This window comes from Mobula birostris, chromosome 2 (genome assembly GCF_030028105.1).
Source record: "Mobula birostris isolate sMobBir1 chromosome 2, sMobBir1.hap1, whole genome shotgun sequence".
Taxonomy (NCBI): domain Eukaryota; kingdom Metazoa; phylum Chordata; class Chondrichthyes; order Myliobatiformes; family Myliobatidae; genus Mobula; species Mobula birostris.
This window is the reverse complement of record NC_092371.1, coordinates 107,088,676-107,107,899: the sequence shown is the minus strand read 5'-3', so window position 1 is coordinate 107,107,899 and position 19,224 is coordinate 107,088,676. Positions and strand designations below refer to the sequence as shown.

At 41.5% G+C, this 19,224-nt stretch overlaps 1 protein-coding gene across 2 annotated transcripts in view; it reads left to right on the top strand.

Annotated features, from left to right (window-relative positions):
* Nucleotides 1-12,857, top strand: part of efcab12 (EF-hand calcium binding domain 12) — a 50,315-nt gene extending 37,458 nt beyond the window's left edge. Inside the window, exon 7 of one of the 2 annotated variants that reach the window (XM_072277605.1) lies at nucleotides 12,767-12,857. In XM_072277605.1, the coding sequence (XP_072133706.1) occupies nucleotides 12,767-12,803 (37 nt within the window). In that variant the 3' untranslated portion in view covers nucleotides 12,804-12,857. Of the gene's footprint in view, nucleotides 1-10,247; nucleotides 10,351-12,766 lie in introns of those variants that run through there. The other variant, XM_072277606.1, reaches the window with a different exon arrangement.
* Nucleotides 12,858-19,224: the final 6,367 nt, after the last annotated feature.

Here is a 19,224-nt window from a genome sequence, read left to right as displayed (position 1 = left end):
TACCCCCTGACCCCCGTAGCCACAAGGGCCATATCTAACTCCCTCTTAAATATAGCCAATGAACTGGCCTCAACTGTTTCCTGTGGCAGAGAATTCCACAGATTCACCACTCTCTGTGTGAAGAAGTTTTTCCTAATCTCGGTCCTAAAAGGCTTCCCCTTTATCCTCAAACTGTGACCCCTTGTTCTGGACTTCCCCAACATCGGGAACAATCTTCCTGCATCTAGCCTGTCCAATCCCTTTAGGATTTTATACGTTTCAATCAGATCCCCCCTCAATCTTCTAAATTCCAATGAGTACAAGCCCAGTTCATCCAGTCTTTCTTCATATGAAAGTCCTGCCATCCCAGGAATCAATCTGGTGAACCTTCTTTCTACTTCCTCTATGGCAAGGATGTCTTTCCTCAGATTAGGGGACCAAAACTGCACACAGTACTCCAAGTGTGGTCTCACCAAGGCCTTGTACAACTGCAGTAGTACCTCCCTGCTCCTGTACTCGAATCCTCTCGCTATAAATGCCAGCATACCATTCGCCTTTTTCACCGCCTGCTGTACCTGCATGCCCACTTTCAATGACTGGTGTATAATGACACCCAGGTCTCGTTGCACCTCCCCTTTTCCTAATCGGCCACCATTCAGATAATAATCTGTTTTCCTATTTTTGCCACCAAAGTGGATAACTTCACATTTATCCACATTAAATTGCATCTGCCATGAATTTGCCCACTCACCCAACCTATCCAAGTCACTCTGCATCCTCTTAGCATCCTCCTCACAGCTAACACTGCCACCCAGCTTCGTGTCATCCTCAAACTTGGAGATGCTGCATTTAATTCCCTCATCCAAGTCATTAATATATATTGTAAACAACTGGGGTCCCAGCACTGAGCCTTGCGGTACCCCACTAGTCACCGCCTGCCATTCTGAAAAGGTCCCGTTTATTCCCACTCTTTGCTTCCTGTCTGCTAACCAATTCTCCATCCACATCAATACCTTACCCCCAATACCGTGTGCTTTAAGTTTGCACACTAATCTCCTGTGTGGGACCTTGTCAAAAGCCTTTTGAAAGTCCAAATATACCACATCCACTGGTTCTCCCCTATCCACTCTACTGGTTACATCCTCAAAAAATTCTATGAGATTCGTCAGACATGATTTTCCTTTCACAAACCATGCTGACTTTGTCCAATGATTTCACCGCTTTCCAAATGTGCTGTTATCACATCTTTGATAACTGACTCCAGCAGTTTCCCCACCATCGACGTTAGGCTAACCGGTCTATAATTCCCCGGTTTCTCTCTCCCCCCCTTTTTAAAAAGTGGAGTTACATTAGCCACCCTCCAATCCTCAGGAACTAGTCCAGAATCTAACGAGTTTTGAAAAATTATCACTAATGCATCCACTATTTCTTGGGCTACTTCCTTAAGCACTCTAGGATGCAGACCATCTGGCCCTGGGGATTTATCTGCCTTCAATCCCTTCAATTTACCTAACACCACTTCTCTACTAACAAGTATTTCACTCAGTTCCTCCATCTCACTGGACCCTCTGTCCCTTACTATTTCTGGAAGATCATTTACGTCCTCCTTAGTGAAGACAGAACCAAAGTAATTATTCAATTGGTCTGCCATGTCCTTGCTCCCCATAATCAATTCACCCGTTTCTGTCTGTAGGGGACCTACATTTGTCTTTACCAGTCTTCTCCTTTTTACATATCTATAAGAGCTTTTACAGTCAGTTTTTATGTTCCCTGCCAGTTTTCTCTCATAATCTTTTTTCCCCTTCCTAATTAAGCCCTTTTGTCCTCCTCTGCTGAACTCTGAATTTCTTCCAGTCCTCAGGTGAGCCACTTTCTCTGGCTAATTTGTATGCTTCTTCTTTGGAATTGATACTATCCCTAATTTCTCTTGTCAGCCACGGGTGCACTACCTTCCTTGATTTATTCTTTTGCCAAACTGGGATGAACAATCGTTGCAGTTCATCCATGCAACCTTTAAATGCTTGCCATTGCATATCCACCGTCAATCCTTTAAGTGTCATTTGCCAGTCTATCTTAGCTAATTCACGTCTCATACCTTCAAAGTTACCCCTCTTTAAGTTCAGAACCTTTGTTTCTGAATTAACTATGTCACTCTCCATCTTAATGAAGAATTCCACCATATTATGGTCACTCTTACCCAAGGGGCCTCTCACGACAAGATTGCTAATTAACCCTTCCTCATAGCTCAAAACCCAGTCCAGAATAGCCTGCTCTCTAGTTGGTTCCTCGACACATTGGTTCAAAAAACCATCCCGCATACATTCCAAGAAATCCTCTTCCTCAGCACCTTTACCAATTTGGTTCACCCAATCTACATGTAGATTGAAGTCACCCATTATAACTGCTGTTCCTTTATTGCACACATTTCTAATTTCCTGTTTAATACCATCTCCGACCTCACTACTACTGTTAGGTGGCCTGTACACAACTCCCACCAGCGTCTTCTGCCCTTTAGTGTTACGCAGCTCTACCCATATCGATTCCACATCTTCCCGGCTTATGTCCTTCCTTTCTATTGCGTTAATCTCTTCTTTAACCAGCAATGCCACCCCACCTCCCCTTCCTTCATGTCTATCCCTCCTGAATATTGAATATCCCTGAACATTGAGCTCCCATCCTTGGTCACCCTGGAGCCATGTCTCTGTGATCCCAACTATATCATAATCATTAATAACAATCTGCACTTTCAATTCATCCACCTTATTACGAATGCTCCTTGCATTGACACACAAAGCCTTCAGGCGCTCTTTTACAACTCTCTTAGCCCTTATACAATTATGTTGAAAGGTGGCCCTTTTTAATGCTTGCCCTGGATTTGTCGGCCTGCCACTTTTACTCTTCTCCTTAGTACTTTTTGCTTCTACCCTCACTTTACACCCCTCTGTCTCTCTGCACTGGTTCCCATCCCCCTGTTGTGAACTAACCTCCTCACGCCTAGCCTCTTTAATTTGATTCCCACCCCCCAACCATTCTAGTTTAAAGTCACCTCAGTAGCCCTCGCTAATCTCCCTGCCAGGATATTGGTCCCCCTAGGATTCAAGTGTAACCCGTCCTTTTTGTACAGGTCACGCCTGCGCCAAAAGAGGTCCCAATGATCCAAAAACTTGAATCCCTGCCCCCTGCTCCAATCCCTCAGCCACGCATTTATCCTCCACCTCATCGCATTCCTACTCTCACTGTCGCGTGGCACAGGCAGTAATCCCGAGATTACTACCTTTGCGGTCCTTTTTCTCAACTCCCTTCCTAGCTCCCTATATTCTCCTTTCAGGACCTCATCCCTTTTCCTACCTATGTCATTGGTACCTATATGTACCACGACCTCTGGCTCCTCACCCTCCCACTTCAGGATATCTTGGACACGATCAGAAATATCCCGGACCCTGGCACCAGGGAGGCAAACTACCATCCGGGTCTCTGGACTGCGTCCACAGAATCGCCTATCTGACCCCCTTACTATCGAGTCTGAAGGCAAGTCTGAAGTTGTTCTATTTGGCCCCCCTGTCTCTATCAAAGTGACAACCAACAGTCTTGGTAACCTGTCCACCTTTGTCAAACCCCATGTCAAATCCCTTGGTGAGATATTTGATTCCACCTTTAAGTTTGACAAGCAAGTTAATGCAGTAGTAAAAGCCAGTTTTTCCCAGCTTCGTACTATTGCCAAAATCAAGCAGTTTCTGTCTTTCAAAGACCTCGAGAAAGTCATCCACACCCTTATATCCTCCCTCTTGGACTACTCCAACTCCCTGTATACTGGGATTAGTCGGTCATCCCTGTCCCACATGCAACTGGTCCAGAATGCCGCAGCCAGGCTCCTGACAGGTGCCCGAAAGAGGGACCATATTACTCCTATCCTGGCCCCTCTCTCCACTGGCTACCAGTATGGTTCAGAATTGATTTTAAGATTCCTCTGTTTGTTTATAAAGCCCTGAATGGGATGACCCCCCCCCCCTTTATATCGCAGACCTTCTAACCCCTTATTCTACTTCCAGGTCCCTCAGGTCGGCTGACTTGGGGCTTCTGGCTGTCCTGCGATCGGAATTTAAGCTCAGGGGTGATCATGCTTTTGCTATTGCAGCCCCTAGACTGTGGAACAGCATCAGATCTGCCCCCTCCACTGACTCTTCTAAGTCCAGGCTCAAAACTTACTTTTATTCACTAGTGTTTGAATCTTCCTGATGTGGCTGATTTTTGGCTTGTGCCTAGGCCCTTGTGTTGTTTATTTTGTGCCTATAAATTGTTTGCCTTGTTGGTTATGTCTGTGTTTCTTGTATTTGTGATTTTAGCTACTTGTTCAGGTTTGTACTGCACTTTGGTCAACGTGGGTTGTTTTTAAATGTGCTATCTAAATAAACTTGACTTTTTACAGGCACTGTATATTAGTGGTAAGAGAATAACTAGGGAATGTGAGTGAGGTTCTAACTGAATACTTTACATCTGTATTTACCTCAGATGAGGAGTCATAATTTAAAGGTGATTAGAGGAAGGTATAGGGGGGGATGTCAGAAGTTTAAAAACAAATTATCTAGTGCTTTTCCAGTGTATATGATGAATAAACTCTTCTTGGGCTTCCTTCCAGCTGGTTACAGGTATCAATTTTAACCATGTTTCGATGACAAACTCTGCCATCTTCAACAGGGATGCTGCCTAGGCATGTCTCTTCTGGCAGTTATATATATCCCTGTCATCTGTCCCTTCTGTATGGTTAGTCCTCAACCAGTCAGGTTGCTGCCATCCCACTTGTTTACAATCGCATTCCAGTTCTTACTTAGAGCGAGACCTTCGTCTTTTTATTCGATTGTAAACAAGGTGGGACAGCGGAAACCTGATTGATTGAGGACTAACCAATCAGGAGGGATGGACAATAGTGGTATATATTGCACCAAGCTAGATATGCCGAGGCATCATCCTTGGCAAAGATGGCAGAGTTTGTCATCGAAATGTTGGTTAAAATCAATACCTGTACCCAGCTGGAAGCCAGAGAAGAGTTTATGTGTCAAAGGTAAGTTTCTTAGAGAGAGTGGTGACTGTATTGAATGTCCTGCCGGGAGTGGTGGTAGAGATAGATACATAAGGAACATTTAGGAACTCTTGGATAGGACTTAGATGATAGAGAAATAGTGGGTTATGCAAGAGGGAAGAGTTAGATTGATATTAGAATAGATTAAAAGGTCAGCACAACATCATGGAACAAAGGCCTGTACTATGTTGTTCTGTACTATATTATGTTCTATGTCATTGCAAATTCTGAACTAGCAATAATTTTTTCGTACAGTGATATACAGCTATCTCCAAGGGACTTAGAACACAGAACAGGCTCTTCATCCTATAATGCTATGCTGACTTTTAACATACTCTAAAACCAATCTAATTATCCTTCCCACATACTCCTCCATTTCTCTGTCATCTATGTGCCTATCTAAAGGTATTTTACATGTTCCTAATGTGCTTTCCCGGTGGATATGATGAACCCGATTGGATGAGGATGAATCAATCAGGAGGGATGGATGACTGGGTATTTATACCACCGGACTCGACATGCCTTTGCATTATCCCTGATGAAAATGGCAGTTTGTCATTGAAACGTCAATTGAAATCGATACCTTTACATGGCTGGAAATCCAAGAAGGATTTATTTGTTCTTGATGCATCTGCCTCTACCTCCGCCCCCAGTAGTGCATTTCATGCAATTACTACTCTCTGTATATATAAGAACCTATCTCTGACACCCCCCTATGCTATCCTCCAATCACTATCAAAAGTATGTCCTATTGTGTTAGCCATCGCCACCCTGGGAAAAAGGCACTGGCTGACATCCAGTAGGATTAGCAGCCAAAGAAGCAGTGTGGATTTCAGAGCATCACTAAAATTTGTATTGTATGAAGACAGAGTCATAGAGCAATACAGCATGGATGCACGTCTTTGTCCCAGTGAGTCCATGCTGACCACTTGGCTACCCAATTAGTCATAATTTCCTGACTTTGATATCTTTTCAACCTCCACCCTTCCTTGTATCCATCCAACTGTTTCTTAAATGATACTATTGCACCTGCATTAATCACTTCCCCTAGCAGCTTATTCCACCCTCTGTGTGGAGAAGTGCCATCTTGTCCGTTTTCAAACATTCCCCTTCCATACTAAACCTATGCCCCATACATTTGAACTCTCCTCTGCTGGGGAAGAGACTGCTACTGTCCACCTTATCCACCTCTCATAATTTAAACACTTCTAAAGATTGCCCCTCATTCTCTAACATTCCAAAAAATAAGAACCTAATCTGGCTGACATCTCACTATAACTAACTCAGGCTTTCTGGCCCTGGCAATATCCCAGTAAATCTTCTCTGTACTCTTTCCAGTTTAACCACACCTTTTTGATGATAGGGTGACCAAAACTGTACAGAGTGCTCCAAGTGTGGTAATGTAACATTGTTGAGAGTATTAACAATTTTTGCAAATTTTGATGACGTTTTGTTTGGGTATGTGTGGTCTTTTTGTTGGGTCAGTGCCTATGTATTCTGTTAGTGTGGTTTTAAATGTAATGATAATTTTGTCTGTGAGCTTAGCTTTGTCATCAGCATTCTATAGAGGCTCTACATCTGTGTTATTGCTGTTGCAGGTTGTGGAGTAAGTTGTTGAAAGAATTCTGTTTTCATCAGTGCTTTGAGGGATGGTGTCTTAATTATTTTCTAGTATAGCATTGTTGTCTTTAGATTGGTTTCTTTCTGGTTCTTGTGCTATTTCATGTTTTACTTGGTTTAATATGTCTATAGGGATTATGTTTTTTTTATTATCAGTCTATGTTGATCTGTATTCGTTGCGTGAAGGGATACTGTACTATAAACTGTTGAAGTTTGTCACTGTATGCTATCATGTCAGTCTCGAATTCCATTTCTTAATAATATAGATAGATTTTGAATATGTTCACTTCTCATGACCAATTAATAGGTGCCTTTCTTCTCGTAACTGCTTGAGTGGTCTCATTTCAAAGTGGACTGCTCCCCTGAGAAACACGTACAGCAGTCGTACGTTGGTGGGCTAATTTAAATGCTGGCAATATCTTTTTGGGGTTTCCTGATGCCTGCCTGCCTGTTCAGCAGAGTTCACTAGCTCTTTGCTTACTGGCATGCCCTGGTGATCCCCAGGCAGCAGCCGTATTACTCTATTCCATACACATCCCTCCATTTCTAAAGAGAAAAGGTATTGCTTTTTATACCTACACCCAGCTTTTGGTTTCAGTTACCTCTAGCATGGAGAACAGACACTGCCCAAAGCACCACCCGATCTGGGTACAGATGTGCCTAGATTTGTTCCTGATTTGGTCCATGGTATTTTATTTCCTACTTGCCCTGCATATCTGTGAAGCGTTCCCTAATCTGTCACCTAAACATGTGTCCGATGGGGGACAGAATTATTGTTGTTATTATTATTCAGTTCCAACCAAATTGCCTTAGTAGACAATCCCCCCAGTATTTCCTCACTAAACTTTGCTGTGACATTCTCCCTGATAGGTAATGACACACCTTCCCTTTAATGCCTCCACCTCTATCATGTCTAAAACAATAGACCCTGGAACATTGAACTGCCAGTCTTGCCCCTCCTGCTACCAATTCCCACTAATTGCTACAACATCATAATTCTATATATGGATTCATGTTCTTAGTTCATCTGCCTTACCTACATTACACCTTGCATTGAAATTGATACGACTCAAGAACCTTTGTCCCACCATGCTCAACTTTTTGGTTTCCATCTTTACTTGTGGTTTTTCCACAGCCACTCCATTTGATGTCCTGTCACTGGAGCTCCCTCTGAAGCTCTAGATTAAATCTCTCCCATTCCCACCGCCCCCCCCCCCACCTAAGTAGGACCAGAAAACATTCCTGGTGGAATATTGGTGGTCCTCTAGTTTAGGAGCAAACTGTCCTATTTGTACAAATCCTACCTTCCCTGGAAGAGAACACAATGATCCATAAAGCTGAAGCTCTGTCCTGTGCCATCTGCTTAGCCGCCTGTTAAATTGCACTATCTTCCTATTGCTTCCCTCACAAGCATGTAGCATGGGTAGCATTCTTGGGGCCCTCTTATTTACCTTGCAAGTCCACCCTGGAGTTCCTGTCCAGGGAGCCTAACTCCCTGAACTCACTTTGAAGGACCTTATCATTCTTTTTATTTATGCTGTTGGTGCCATGGCATCTGGCTGCTCACCATTCTCCTTAATTATGCTGTGCACTCGATCTGAGACTTCCCTGGCACCTAGGAGACAACATACCGCCTGGGAGTCTTGTTATGTTCCACAGAACCACTTGTCTGATCCCCTATTCAACGAATCCCCTATCACTACTGCTTGCATCTTCCCTTCTGATCAACAGACCCTGAGACCTGGCCACTGTGGCTTTCCTCTGGTTGGTTGTGCCAACAATACCATCTAAAACTATATACTTATTGTTGAGGGGAATGGCCACAAGGGTACCAGGCACTGAGTGCCTTTTCCTTTTCTTTTTCAAGACAGTAATCCACCTACCTGCTTCTTGTAGCTTAGATGTAACTGCCTCCTTGTAACTCCTATCTATCAATCTTTTAGTCTTCCAAATGATCCGAAGGTCGTCCATCTCCAGCTCCCAATTTCTTAACAAGGTCTACAATGAGCTGCAACCAGATTCACTTCTCACAGGTGTGTTAACAGGGACACTGGAGATCTCCCTGACTTCCCACGCCATGCAAGAGAAGCACACCACTGCTCTATGTTCCATTCCCACTGTTCTGTCTGTGCAGAAGGGCCATTTGCCTAGAGACTGGTGCATATCGAATTAATTACACGGTCAATCCATGATGAGTTTTCGTTTTTAATATTTCTATTCTATTCCCATTTTCAGGGATTCTCATACAAGTGACAATTTCATCAAAGGTAAACTTTTCCTTACCCAGAGAAATTGGAACAATAATGTGCAAACTATGATCTTTAATTTTAATTGACAATAGAGCATGGAGCCAAGGTCATGGTTCAAAAAAGTATGAATAAGAGGTCCCTGCTGAGGCAAGAAGTATTTTGCCACAGATTCTGCCATAATTTTAGCTGTTGCGTTTCTATTCATTAGCATGGCTGACAAAGATCATAGTGTCTCTATATTATGCATATACTCACTGGATCCTCAATAGTCACATACTTTAGGGTGGCTTTGGACTACACATGGCACAAGCCATTCAGTGTTCAGAATGTCTTGCCATGCTCCCACTGTAAGTTTTCCATCACCTCCACACATTATGATTGTCACAGTGTACATTTTATAGGTGTGATTCAGTTTCCAGTGCAGGAGTGACATGGCAGAGTATTCTTACAGCCATTCAACTCCATAAGAATTATTGGGGGGCAGGGAACAGCTTACTATGGGAATGCTACCAGATCTCTAGCATTGAGATTGGTTCTGTGGCTCTGAGGTGAATGAGGAAAAGAGGGGATGCAGTCATAATAAGGGATTCATTGGTTATGGGTACAGACAGGGGATTCTGTGGATAGGAATGAGATTCCCAGATGGTATGGTGCCAGGGTCAGGGATGCCATGAATTGAGCCCACAACGGGGGGAGGGTGTGCAGCAATAAACCATGGTCCACATTGGTCCCAATAATATGAGCAGACGATGAGGTCCTGCAAAGTGAGTTCAGGGAGTTGGGTTACAAACAAGAGAAAATCTGCAGATGTTGGAAATCCAAGCAACACACACAAAATGATGAAGGGGCTCGGCCTGAAATATTGACTGTACTCCTTTCCATATGGCCTGCTAAGTTCCTTCTGCATTTTGTGTGTGTTTCAGGGAGTTAGGTGCTAAGTTAAAAGCCAGCACCTCCAAGGTGGTGATCTCAGGATTACTACCCATGACACATTGAGGCAAGTGTACTAATCATTGAGGTAAAAAATATAAAGATATTGAAGTTTAACTTGTGGCTTCGGAAATGATGCAGGAGGGAGAGCTTCAGTTTGTTGGATCACTGGGCTCTCTTCCACGGCAGGTGGGAGCTGTACAAATGGGCTGGACCTGAACTGCATGGGGACCGATGTCCTTGTGGGAAACTAGTACTGTTCAGGGAATTTGCATTGGAGCTGCAAGTGAGTGGGAGCCAGACTAGCAAAAGATCAAAGTCAAAAGTCAAAATAAATTTTATGATGGAAGTATATGTCACCAAATACTACCCTGAGATTTGTTTTCTTGTAGACATTCACACAAGAACAAAGCACAATAGAATGAAGGAAAAACTCCACACCAGCAGACTGATAAGTTGTGCAAGTACATAAGGAAACAAGTAAATAAATAAATAAAGCAGAACTTGTGTTGTAGAGTCCTTACAAAATGAGTCTAAAGGCTGTATTCAATGATCAGTTCATTGTTGTGGCGAGTAAAGTTGTCCATGCTGGTTCAGGTGTGATGGTTGTTTGCTTCCTTGGCCAGGGGGTCTCTGTTTTTCTCCCAAGCTTAGCTTTCTAAGCACTGCAGCTGCCACTTATAAAGATCAAATAGTGTGAGTTTTAACAACTATATTTGGCTTCTTTTTAAACAGACAACGCTGGCTAAGTTGCTTAGTTCAAGGAAGCTTGTAGCCAGATGGAGACAACTGTTCGGCATATCAATAGCTAATAAATAAGTTGGGAGTTTTATATACTCAAAGAAATTGGCTTTACATCCAAATCTCGTAACCAAAATTTTAAATATCAAATATTAATTGCCTAATAATAAAATCTAAAATTTGGGAGGGTGAGCCCCCCCTCCTTTTTAGATTTCTGTAAATACCTTTTGCAGACGACACAAAGGTTGGTGGTGTTGTAGATAGTGTAGAGGATTGTCAAAGATTGCAGAGAGACATTAATAGGATGCAGAAGTGGCAGATGGAGTTCAACCTGGAGAAGTGTGAGGTGGTACACTTTGGAAGGACAAACTCCAAGGCAGAGTACAAAATAAATGGCAGGATACTTGGTAGTGTGGAGGAGCAGGGGGATCTCGGGGTACGTGTCCACAGATCCCTGAAAGTTGCCTCACAGGTGGATAGGGTAGGTAAGAAAGCTTGTGGGGTGTTAGCTTTCATAAGTCAAGGGATAGAGTTTAAGAGTCGCGATGTAATGATGCAGCTCTATGGTTAGGCCACACTTGGAGTATTGTGTCCAGTTCTGGTCACCTCACTATAGGAAGGATGTGGAAGCATTGGAAAGGGTACAGAGGAGATTTACCAGGATGCTGCCTGGTTTAGAAAGTATGCATTATGATCAGAGATTAAGGGAACTAGGGCTTTACTCTTTGGAGAGAAGGAGGATGAGAGGAGACATGATAGAGGTGTACAAGATAATAAGAGGAATAAGTAGAGTGGATAGCCAGCGCCTCTTCCCCAGGGCACCACAGCTCAATACAAGAGGACATGGCTTTAAGGTAAGGGGTGGGAAGTTCAAGGGGGATATTAGAGGAAGGTTTTTTACTCAGAGAGTGGTTGGTGTGTGGAACGCACTGCCTGAGTCAGTGGTGGAGGCAGATACACTAGTGAAGTTTAAGAGACTACTAGACAGGTATATGGAGGAATCTAAGGTGGGGGCTTATATGAGAGGCAGGGTTTGAGGGTCGGCACAACATTGTGGGCCGAAGGGCCTGTACTGTGCTGTACTATTCTATGTTCCAGGTTCTATGTTCTAACCTAGGATTTTTTGTTCTGCCATATACATGAGGAAATTTTTGAATCAACATTATCAAAAAAAGATTTTGGGATAAAAATTGGAACCGATTGAAATACATATAGAAATTTGGGCAAAATAATCATCTTAATAGCATTAATCCGACCAATCAAAGGCAAAGAAATTGGTGACCATTTAGTAAACAAAAGTTTAATCTGATCAATTAAAGGTAAAAAATTAGCTTTAAATAAGTCTTTATACTTTTTCGTAATTATTATCCCTAAATATATAAATGAGTCAGTAACTAATTTAAATGGTAAACGTCCATAAATAGGTACCTGCTTATTTAGGGGAATAATTCACTCTTATTAAGATTCAATTTGTAGCCAGAAAAATTACTAAATTGAGCCAACAAAGCTAGAATAGCAGGAATTGACTTCTCCGGATTAGAGATGTATAACAGCAAATCATCTGCATATAGTGATAATTTATGTATTTCGTTTCCCCGGGTAATACTAAAAATATTGGGCGAGTCACGGATAGCAATTGCTAAAGGTTCAAGGGCGATATTAAATAGTAAAGGACTAAGAGGGCATCCTTGCCTAGTACCACAAAAAAGACGAAAAAGGGGAGATCTTTGATTATTAGTACAAACCGAGGCTACCGGGGAGTAATATAACAATTTAATCCAAGATATAAATGTCAAGCTAAAATTAAATTTCTCAAGCACACTAAATAAATAAGGCCATTCGACTCTGTCAAAGGCTTTCTCAGCATCTAATGAGATAATACAGTCCGGGGTAATAAGTGAAGGTGTATAAACGATATTCATTAACCTCCTAATATTAAAGGATGAATAACGATTTTTAATAAATCCGGTTTGATCCATAGATATAACTTGAGCTAATACCTTCTCTAACCTAGTTGCTAAAATTTTTGAATCCACATTCAAAAGAGATATCAGTCTGTATGATGCACAATCAGTAGGATCTTTATTCTTTTTAAGAATTAAGGAGATAGAGGCTTCATAAAATGATTGTGGTAATTTACCTAAACTGATTGCTTCTTTGAATATTCTAGACAACCTCGGAGAGAGAATAGAGGAAAAGAATTTTAAGAATTCCACTGTAAACCCGTCCGGACCGGGTAAATCTTGAAAGTAATTCATTACAAGGGTCTTCTTTGGGTTCGGTTTTAGGAACTTCGCTTCCTTTTACTTCTTCTAAATTGTATAAACAAATGAATAATCCAATAGTTAAGCATACTTTACGTATATGGTTTCAATTTCGAAGATTCTTTGGGTTTAATCAATTTATTTTAGCAAGTCCTATTATATCTAATTTCCTTTTTTAACCTTCCATTATGGATCAAGCTTACTTTGATTGGAAAACCAAAGGTATAGTATGTTTTCGTGATTTATTTTTGGATAATTGTTTCATGGCTTTTGATCAACTTTCTAATAAATATAACTGACCCAGATCTCACTTTTTTAGATATCTGCAGATTAGAAACTTTTTAATTACTGTTTCTCCTAATTTTCCACACTCATATCCAATGGATACTTTGGAAAAAATTTTAGATCTAAACCTCCCTCAGAAAAGTGTTGTAGCAATTATTTGTAATATAATTTTGAATTTATGTCCTGATGTTTCCAATAAGATTAAAGCTGATTGGGAAAGAGAACTTAAGATTATTATACCGATCGAAAAATGGAAAAAAATTCAGTTGGTTAATTCATCCTCTATATGTGCTAAACATGTGTTGATACAGTTTAAAATAGTGCACAGGGCTCATATGTCCAAATATAAACTATCTTGTTATTAATCTTATATTAATCCTATATGTGATAGATGTCATTTTGAGATAGCCTCTTTAACTCACATGTTTTGGTCATGTCCTTTGTTGGAAAAATATTGGAAAGATATTTTTGATGTTATTTCAACGGTTTTGAATACAGACTTACAACCTCATCCAATTACTGCTATTTTTGGATTACCAATGATAGACTCAAGTTATTTAATCTCTTCAGCACGCCGGATGATTGCATTTCTTACTTTAATGGCTAGAAGATCCATTTTGCTGAATTGGAAAGAGATTAACCCTCCTACTGTATTTCACTGCTTTTCACAAACTATGTTGTGTTTGAATTTGGAAAAAATTAGAAGTGTGGTTTATGACCCTTCCATTAAATTTGAAAAAACTTGGAGGCCATTCATTCAGCATTTTCATATGATGTAATTTGACCATTTCCAAACTTATTTTATTTCTCTGTACTGCTGGTTGAGAGGAATGGAGTCGTCGACACTAAGGTTTTCTTCTCTTCCATTTTGACGTTGTTAGAATTGCCCAAGTCTTTTAGCTTAGTTGACTAATTCTGTTTAGTTTTTTTTTGGGAGTGGGGTTTTTTTTTTCTATTTTTTTTTCTTTTTCATGATTTTTCTCCAGTTTTTTTTTGTCCTGTATTATTCATTGTTATCCTACACGATTGGAAGTTTTGTCAACTTATACCATTTGGTCTTATAATTACTCATTTTAAGGACAACAATGTATCTCCAACTATTTGTATTATTGCTATCTTATGTTTATGAAACTAATAAAAAGATTCACGAGAAAGAAATTGGCTTTACAACATTAATTGTGGATAGCTGGGATATGTGTCTCCAAGAAGCTTTTAGACCATTTGTGTAAAAAGGGCATCTGAGGAAATATATAAGTATGAAATCACCCAAGTGGAAGAAAAAGGGTGTAAATGTAAACTATAGTTCAGGTTGATTAGGAGTGAGGTAAAATAAACATGGGGTGAACCAGCATTCATTTTCCTACCTTCAGTTTCTGCGAAAGACGATTCATCATCTGCATCATTGATGTGTCTTTTTAGTTTATAAGAATTGCACCTGTGTTTTGGAAATCCTTTGTGTTTTAGAAACACTTTCTTATTTGGGAATGTTTTATAAGATAGAAATTCTCTGAGTGTTAAGCAATGTTGTTTGGATTTAAACTTGTGCCACTGAAAATAAATGAATTGTGTTTTAAACTACTTCGTTAGCTAGAAATATCTTCCCCTTAATGGGGAGGGTGGGGAACCCACCCCTCAAATAGTGGGTATTAGTGACTACATTTGGAGAATAAACGGGCCAGTGAATTGGCTTTTGAAGATTGGGTCTTGGTTGTCCGTCATTTCCGACGATGATGTAAACTTGTGCAGGAGGAGTTTTACAGTGAAAAAGCTTTTGCGCTGGGACAGTTCCACTCTCTCAGCCTCAAAAATCTTGGTCCAATGGTACAAAAAATTGTCATGATGGGAGACTTCCTTGGTTGCAGCGTTTGGCCATGACGCCTTCAGCGCCTTGTCATGCCCTTCGCTCTCCACGAAGTACTGCAGCACCGCCTTCTTGACCATTGGATCTTGTAGCTGATCTCATCTGCCCAGTCTGCCAGAACTGGTTTCACCTGCTGGGGTAGACATATCCCTATCTCGCCAGGGTTGGAGGTTCCCAGCTACCCTCAGCTAGTTTAGCCCACCTGTAGCAGCAGTGTGCCCGGGTGTGGCCACTGTCACATGCAAACAGTTACTTGGAGCCACAGGTGAGAGCTGGGTGGCAATTGTGGATCAAAGTCGGATGAGCTTCTCCTGAGCGGAGCACAACAAGCCTGCCACCAGAGGAGCCACCCCTCCTTGAACACCCCAAACACCCAGGAGTATGGGAAGATTGGGTAGTTATAATTATAGTTAGTGAGGGATATTTATATCTGACAAAGCTTAAGGTCTTCATCTGAGTTTGGAACTTCAGTCAGCAAATCCAATAGCATTATAGTTGGCACCCAAAGTGGTCACATTATACCATAAGTATAGTTTTGAAAAGAATTATTATTTAGCATAGTCCAACTCCTGGAGCTCTTGACAAGTGCAATGGCCCTGTACTTAGTACTATCAAATGACTGACATACTGGTTCTGGTAGTGCGCAAGTCAATATAATAAAAGTCTTAATCATGAAAGTCTTAATAATATAGCAGAAGTATTGGATAATACCACAACTGCTTCTCAAATATTTTATTCTTCAAGTACCAAACTCCGCTGTATAACCAACTGGACTTGGACCATCGCAGTTTGTACCAGATTTATCAATAATACATGCCCGGAGACAACAAAATGGCCCATTTTTAGATAGAAATGGTAGGGACCATGTGTTTATGTGATAGAACCTGATGACCCATATCTTAATCCTGATCCTTGGGGACATCATGTATTCATTCCAGACACACATAAGGTAGCGCCCGCCTCAGCAAACCCTAGAGGTACTAATAAAATCTGGAGAACAGATGCTTGGGAACATGCACTAGAATTACTAAAAAAAGATTGACTATGGCCAGTAAAAGAAGAATCCTGAGACAGGAAGCCATTGCAGCTTCCCCAGTGCAAACTCCCCATCAAGTTTTTGGACCTTTGACTATTCAAAGTTTGCAGGTAGTATGCACACATCTCCAGTTGATGCTGAAGGAATTCTGAAGTAGCTACTTCAGAATGCTGGGAGGTTACAGGCCTTCTGGGCCAGTCATACTCTCCAGCATATTCAGCAATTCTCATTAATGTTATTAGGGCAGCATAGTAATGTAATGGTTAGCACAACATTTCACAGTACTAATTCTTTAAGGAGTTTGTACATTCTCACCATGACTGCATGGGTCTCCCCTGAATTCTCCATTTTGCTCCCACGGTCCAAAGACACACATTTGGTAGGTTAATTGGTCATTGTAAATGGGGGGTTGCTGGGTGACACAGCTCAAAGGGCCAAAAGGGCCTAATCCACATTGTATCACAATAATTAATTAAATAGATTTCCCATAGCCTAAATACCACCTTCACACGAGTGTGGAAATCCGTATCAGATGTACGTGATTCATAAAGAAATAAATGTTGGAGATGTACGTGGAGGACTTGGTACTGTATTGAGTAAAATAGTCAAAAGCCAGGGCTTAATAACAGTTTATAAGATTGTCGAAGAAATGGCAAGGGCAGACGGAGATCCATTTCATTCTGTAATGTTACCCCTTTATCCCAGTGAAAATCTCTGTGCCATTCATCAATACCCAATACATGAATGATTTCAAGTTGTTGAAGAGGTCCTGCACACCGACATGATGGTAGCAGGATTACTGCTTGTTCCCACACGAGGGCAACATGGTGCCAGCAGAGGCTCCCCCCCTTTTCCCTCTAAAGGGAATGTAGGGTCAGAAACAAAGTCATCAAAGCAACTCAAAGGATAACATTCACAGCATTCTACAGCATCCCCTCAGCAGGGAAGTCTGAACCAACAAACCAAACAAGTTCCCTGGAGGCCACCTCCCTAAGGAAGAGATACTCACTCACTTTGATGGCTAGACATCAAATCATGACCATTAGCTTCATCCCTTTTCTTCGCAGAAGAAAGTCTTAGACCAAGATACCCCTGGGACAGAGGGAATATTCAGAGGCCCCGTCATTATTCTGGAGAAGAGTATGAAGCTGAGCACACCGTGAGGCCTGTTTCATCCTTCACCCTCTAAGTATACAAATGGACAAGGCACATCCAAAATCTGCACTCCAACCTCTGCAGCTCAGGGAAGGCAAACTGTAAAGAAGGGGAAGGTCAATGGTAATGTAATAGAAACCACACAGGAGAATTTCAGTGACGGCTCTACTCAAAATATTCCAGCTGATGAATAGGATACAGGTAAATCCAGTCTCGTCTTCCCACGTGTCAAAGCTTGTAGTTTATTGGAAAAATTCAACGCTGCTATTTTGATACAGGTACGGACATTTCAATGCTAAATTCTTATATTATTCAGGGCGATAAACTAGCGGAGCCACACACACAAAATGTTGGAGGAACTCAGCAGGGAAGGCAGCATCTATGGAAATGAATAAACAGTCAACATTTTGGGCTGAGACCTGAGGCTGGAAAGAAAGGGGGGAGATATCAGAATAGGAAGGTGTGGGGGGAGGGTAAGGAGTACAAGGTAGAAGGTGAAAAGAGAAGTCAGGTGGTGGGGAGGCGAGGATGAAGTAATAAGCTGGGAGGTGGAAAAGGCAAAGGGCTGGAGAAGAAGATAGCTGTTAGGAGAGTGGAGTTTTAATGGAGCTGGAGTGCTGGACAAAGTAGCCCCCAATCTATGTCAAATCTCACCAATGTAAAGCAGGCTGCTTTGGAAGCACTGGATACAGTGGACGACCCTAACAGATTTTCAGGTGGAGTATTGCCTCACCTGGAAGAACTGGGGCCCGGAATGGAGGTGAGAGAGGAGGTAAATGGACAGGTGTAGCACTTTGGCCACTTGTGGGGATAAATGCCGGGAAGGAGATTGGTGGGGAAAGACAAATGGACAAAGGAATCATGAAGGGAGTGATTTCTGTGGAAAGCAGAGAATGAGCGAGGGGAGGTAAAGATGTGTTTGATGGCAGGGTCCCATTGAAGATGATGATGAAGTTGTGGAGAATTATGATTTGGATATGAAGGTTTATGGGGTGGTAGGTGAGGACAAAAGGAACTCTATCCCTGTTAAGGTGGCAGGAAGATAGGGTGAACGTGGATGTCCAGGAAATGGAGGAGATGCAGGTGAAGGCAGCATTGATGATGGAGGAAGGGAAACACCATTCTTTGAAGAAGGAAGACATCCCTGATGTCCTGGAATGGAAAGCCTCATTTTGGGACTCGATGCATTGGAGTTGAAGGAGCTGAGAAAAAGGAATAGCATTTTTACAGGAGGCAGTGTGGGATGAGGTATAGTCAAGATAGCTGTGGGAATCAGTTGGTTTATAAAAGATATTGGTAGATAGTGCATCTCCATTGATAGGACAAACTATGGCAGCCAACAGGAAAATTATAATTGTGTGCATACATCGAAATGCACAAGAGTGCCCAATTTATAAAGCTCCCATACGGATATATGGGATTAAAGTTTTTACACTAGCTTGCTCGAGATTGTAACAAACTAGCACATACTGTACAACAGAAACTTCCTGTTGGATACATACTAAACCGAACAACCAATGCAACTACACCAAATGAATGAAATACACCGACATATTCAGAAACAGCTTAACTGTCATCAGGATAAAACAATTAGAGCAAAATTGAAACATATTTTGTGCAAATATTTCAACCACATACATTAATATCTTAACCAGGAATAATAGTATATTCCAAAACATTGAGGAAAGCAATCCCTGCGGGAAACTGTAAACGCCCTTGAAAAACAGGGTGTTTTGAGAAAGAACCTTCTCGGTTTACCTTGCCCATGTACTTCATAGCCAAATCTGATGGGTGATGGTGATTACATTGTCCTGAATAAACACAGAAATTAATTCAGTCCAGCAACAGACATTACTACAAATACTGACTCCTATAAGTATAAATCCTGCATAGATCTAGCTGATGGCTTCTGGTCACACTCACTTTCTGAAAGTAACAGACAGAGGCTATGTAATTAATATTAAAAAATCTCAACTCTCATACAGAAATATATTTCCTAGGTATGACAATTACCAATCAGGGACATA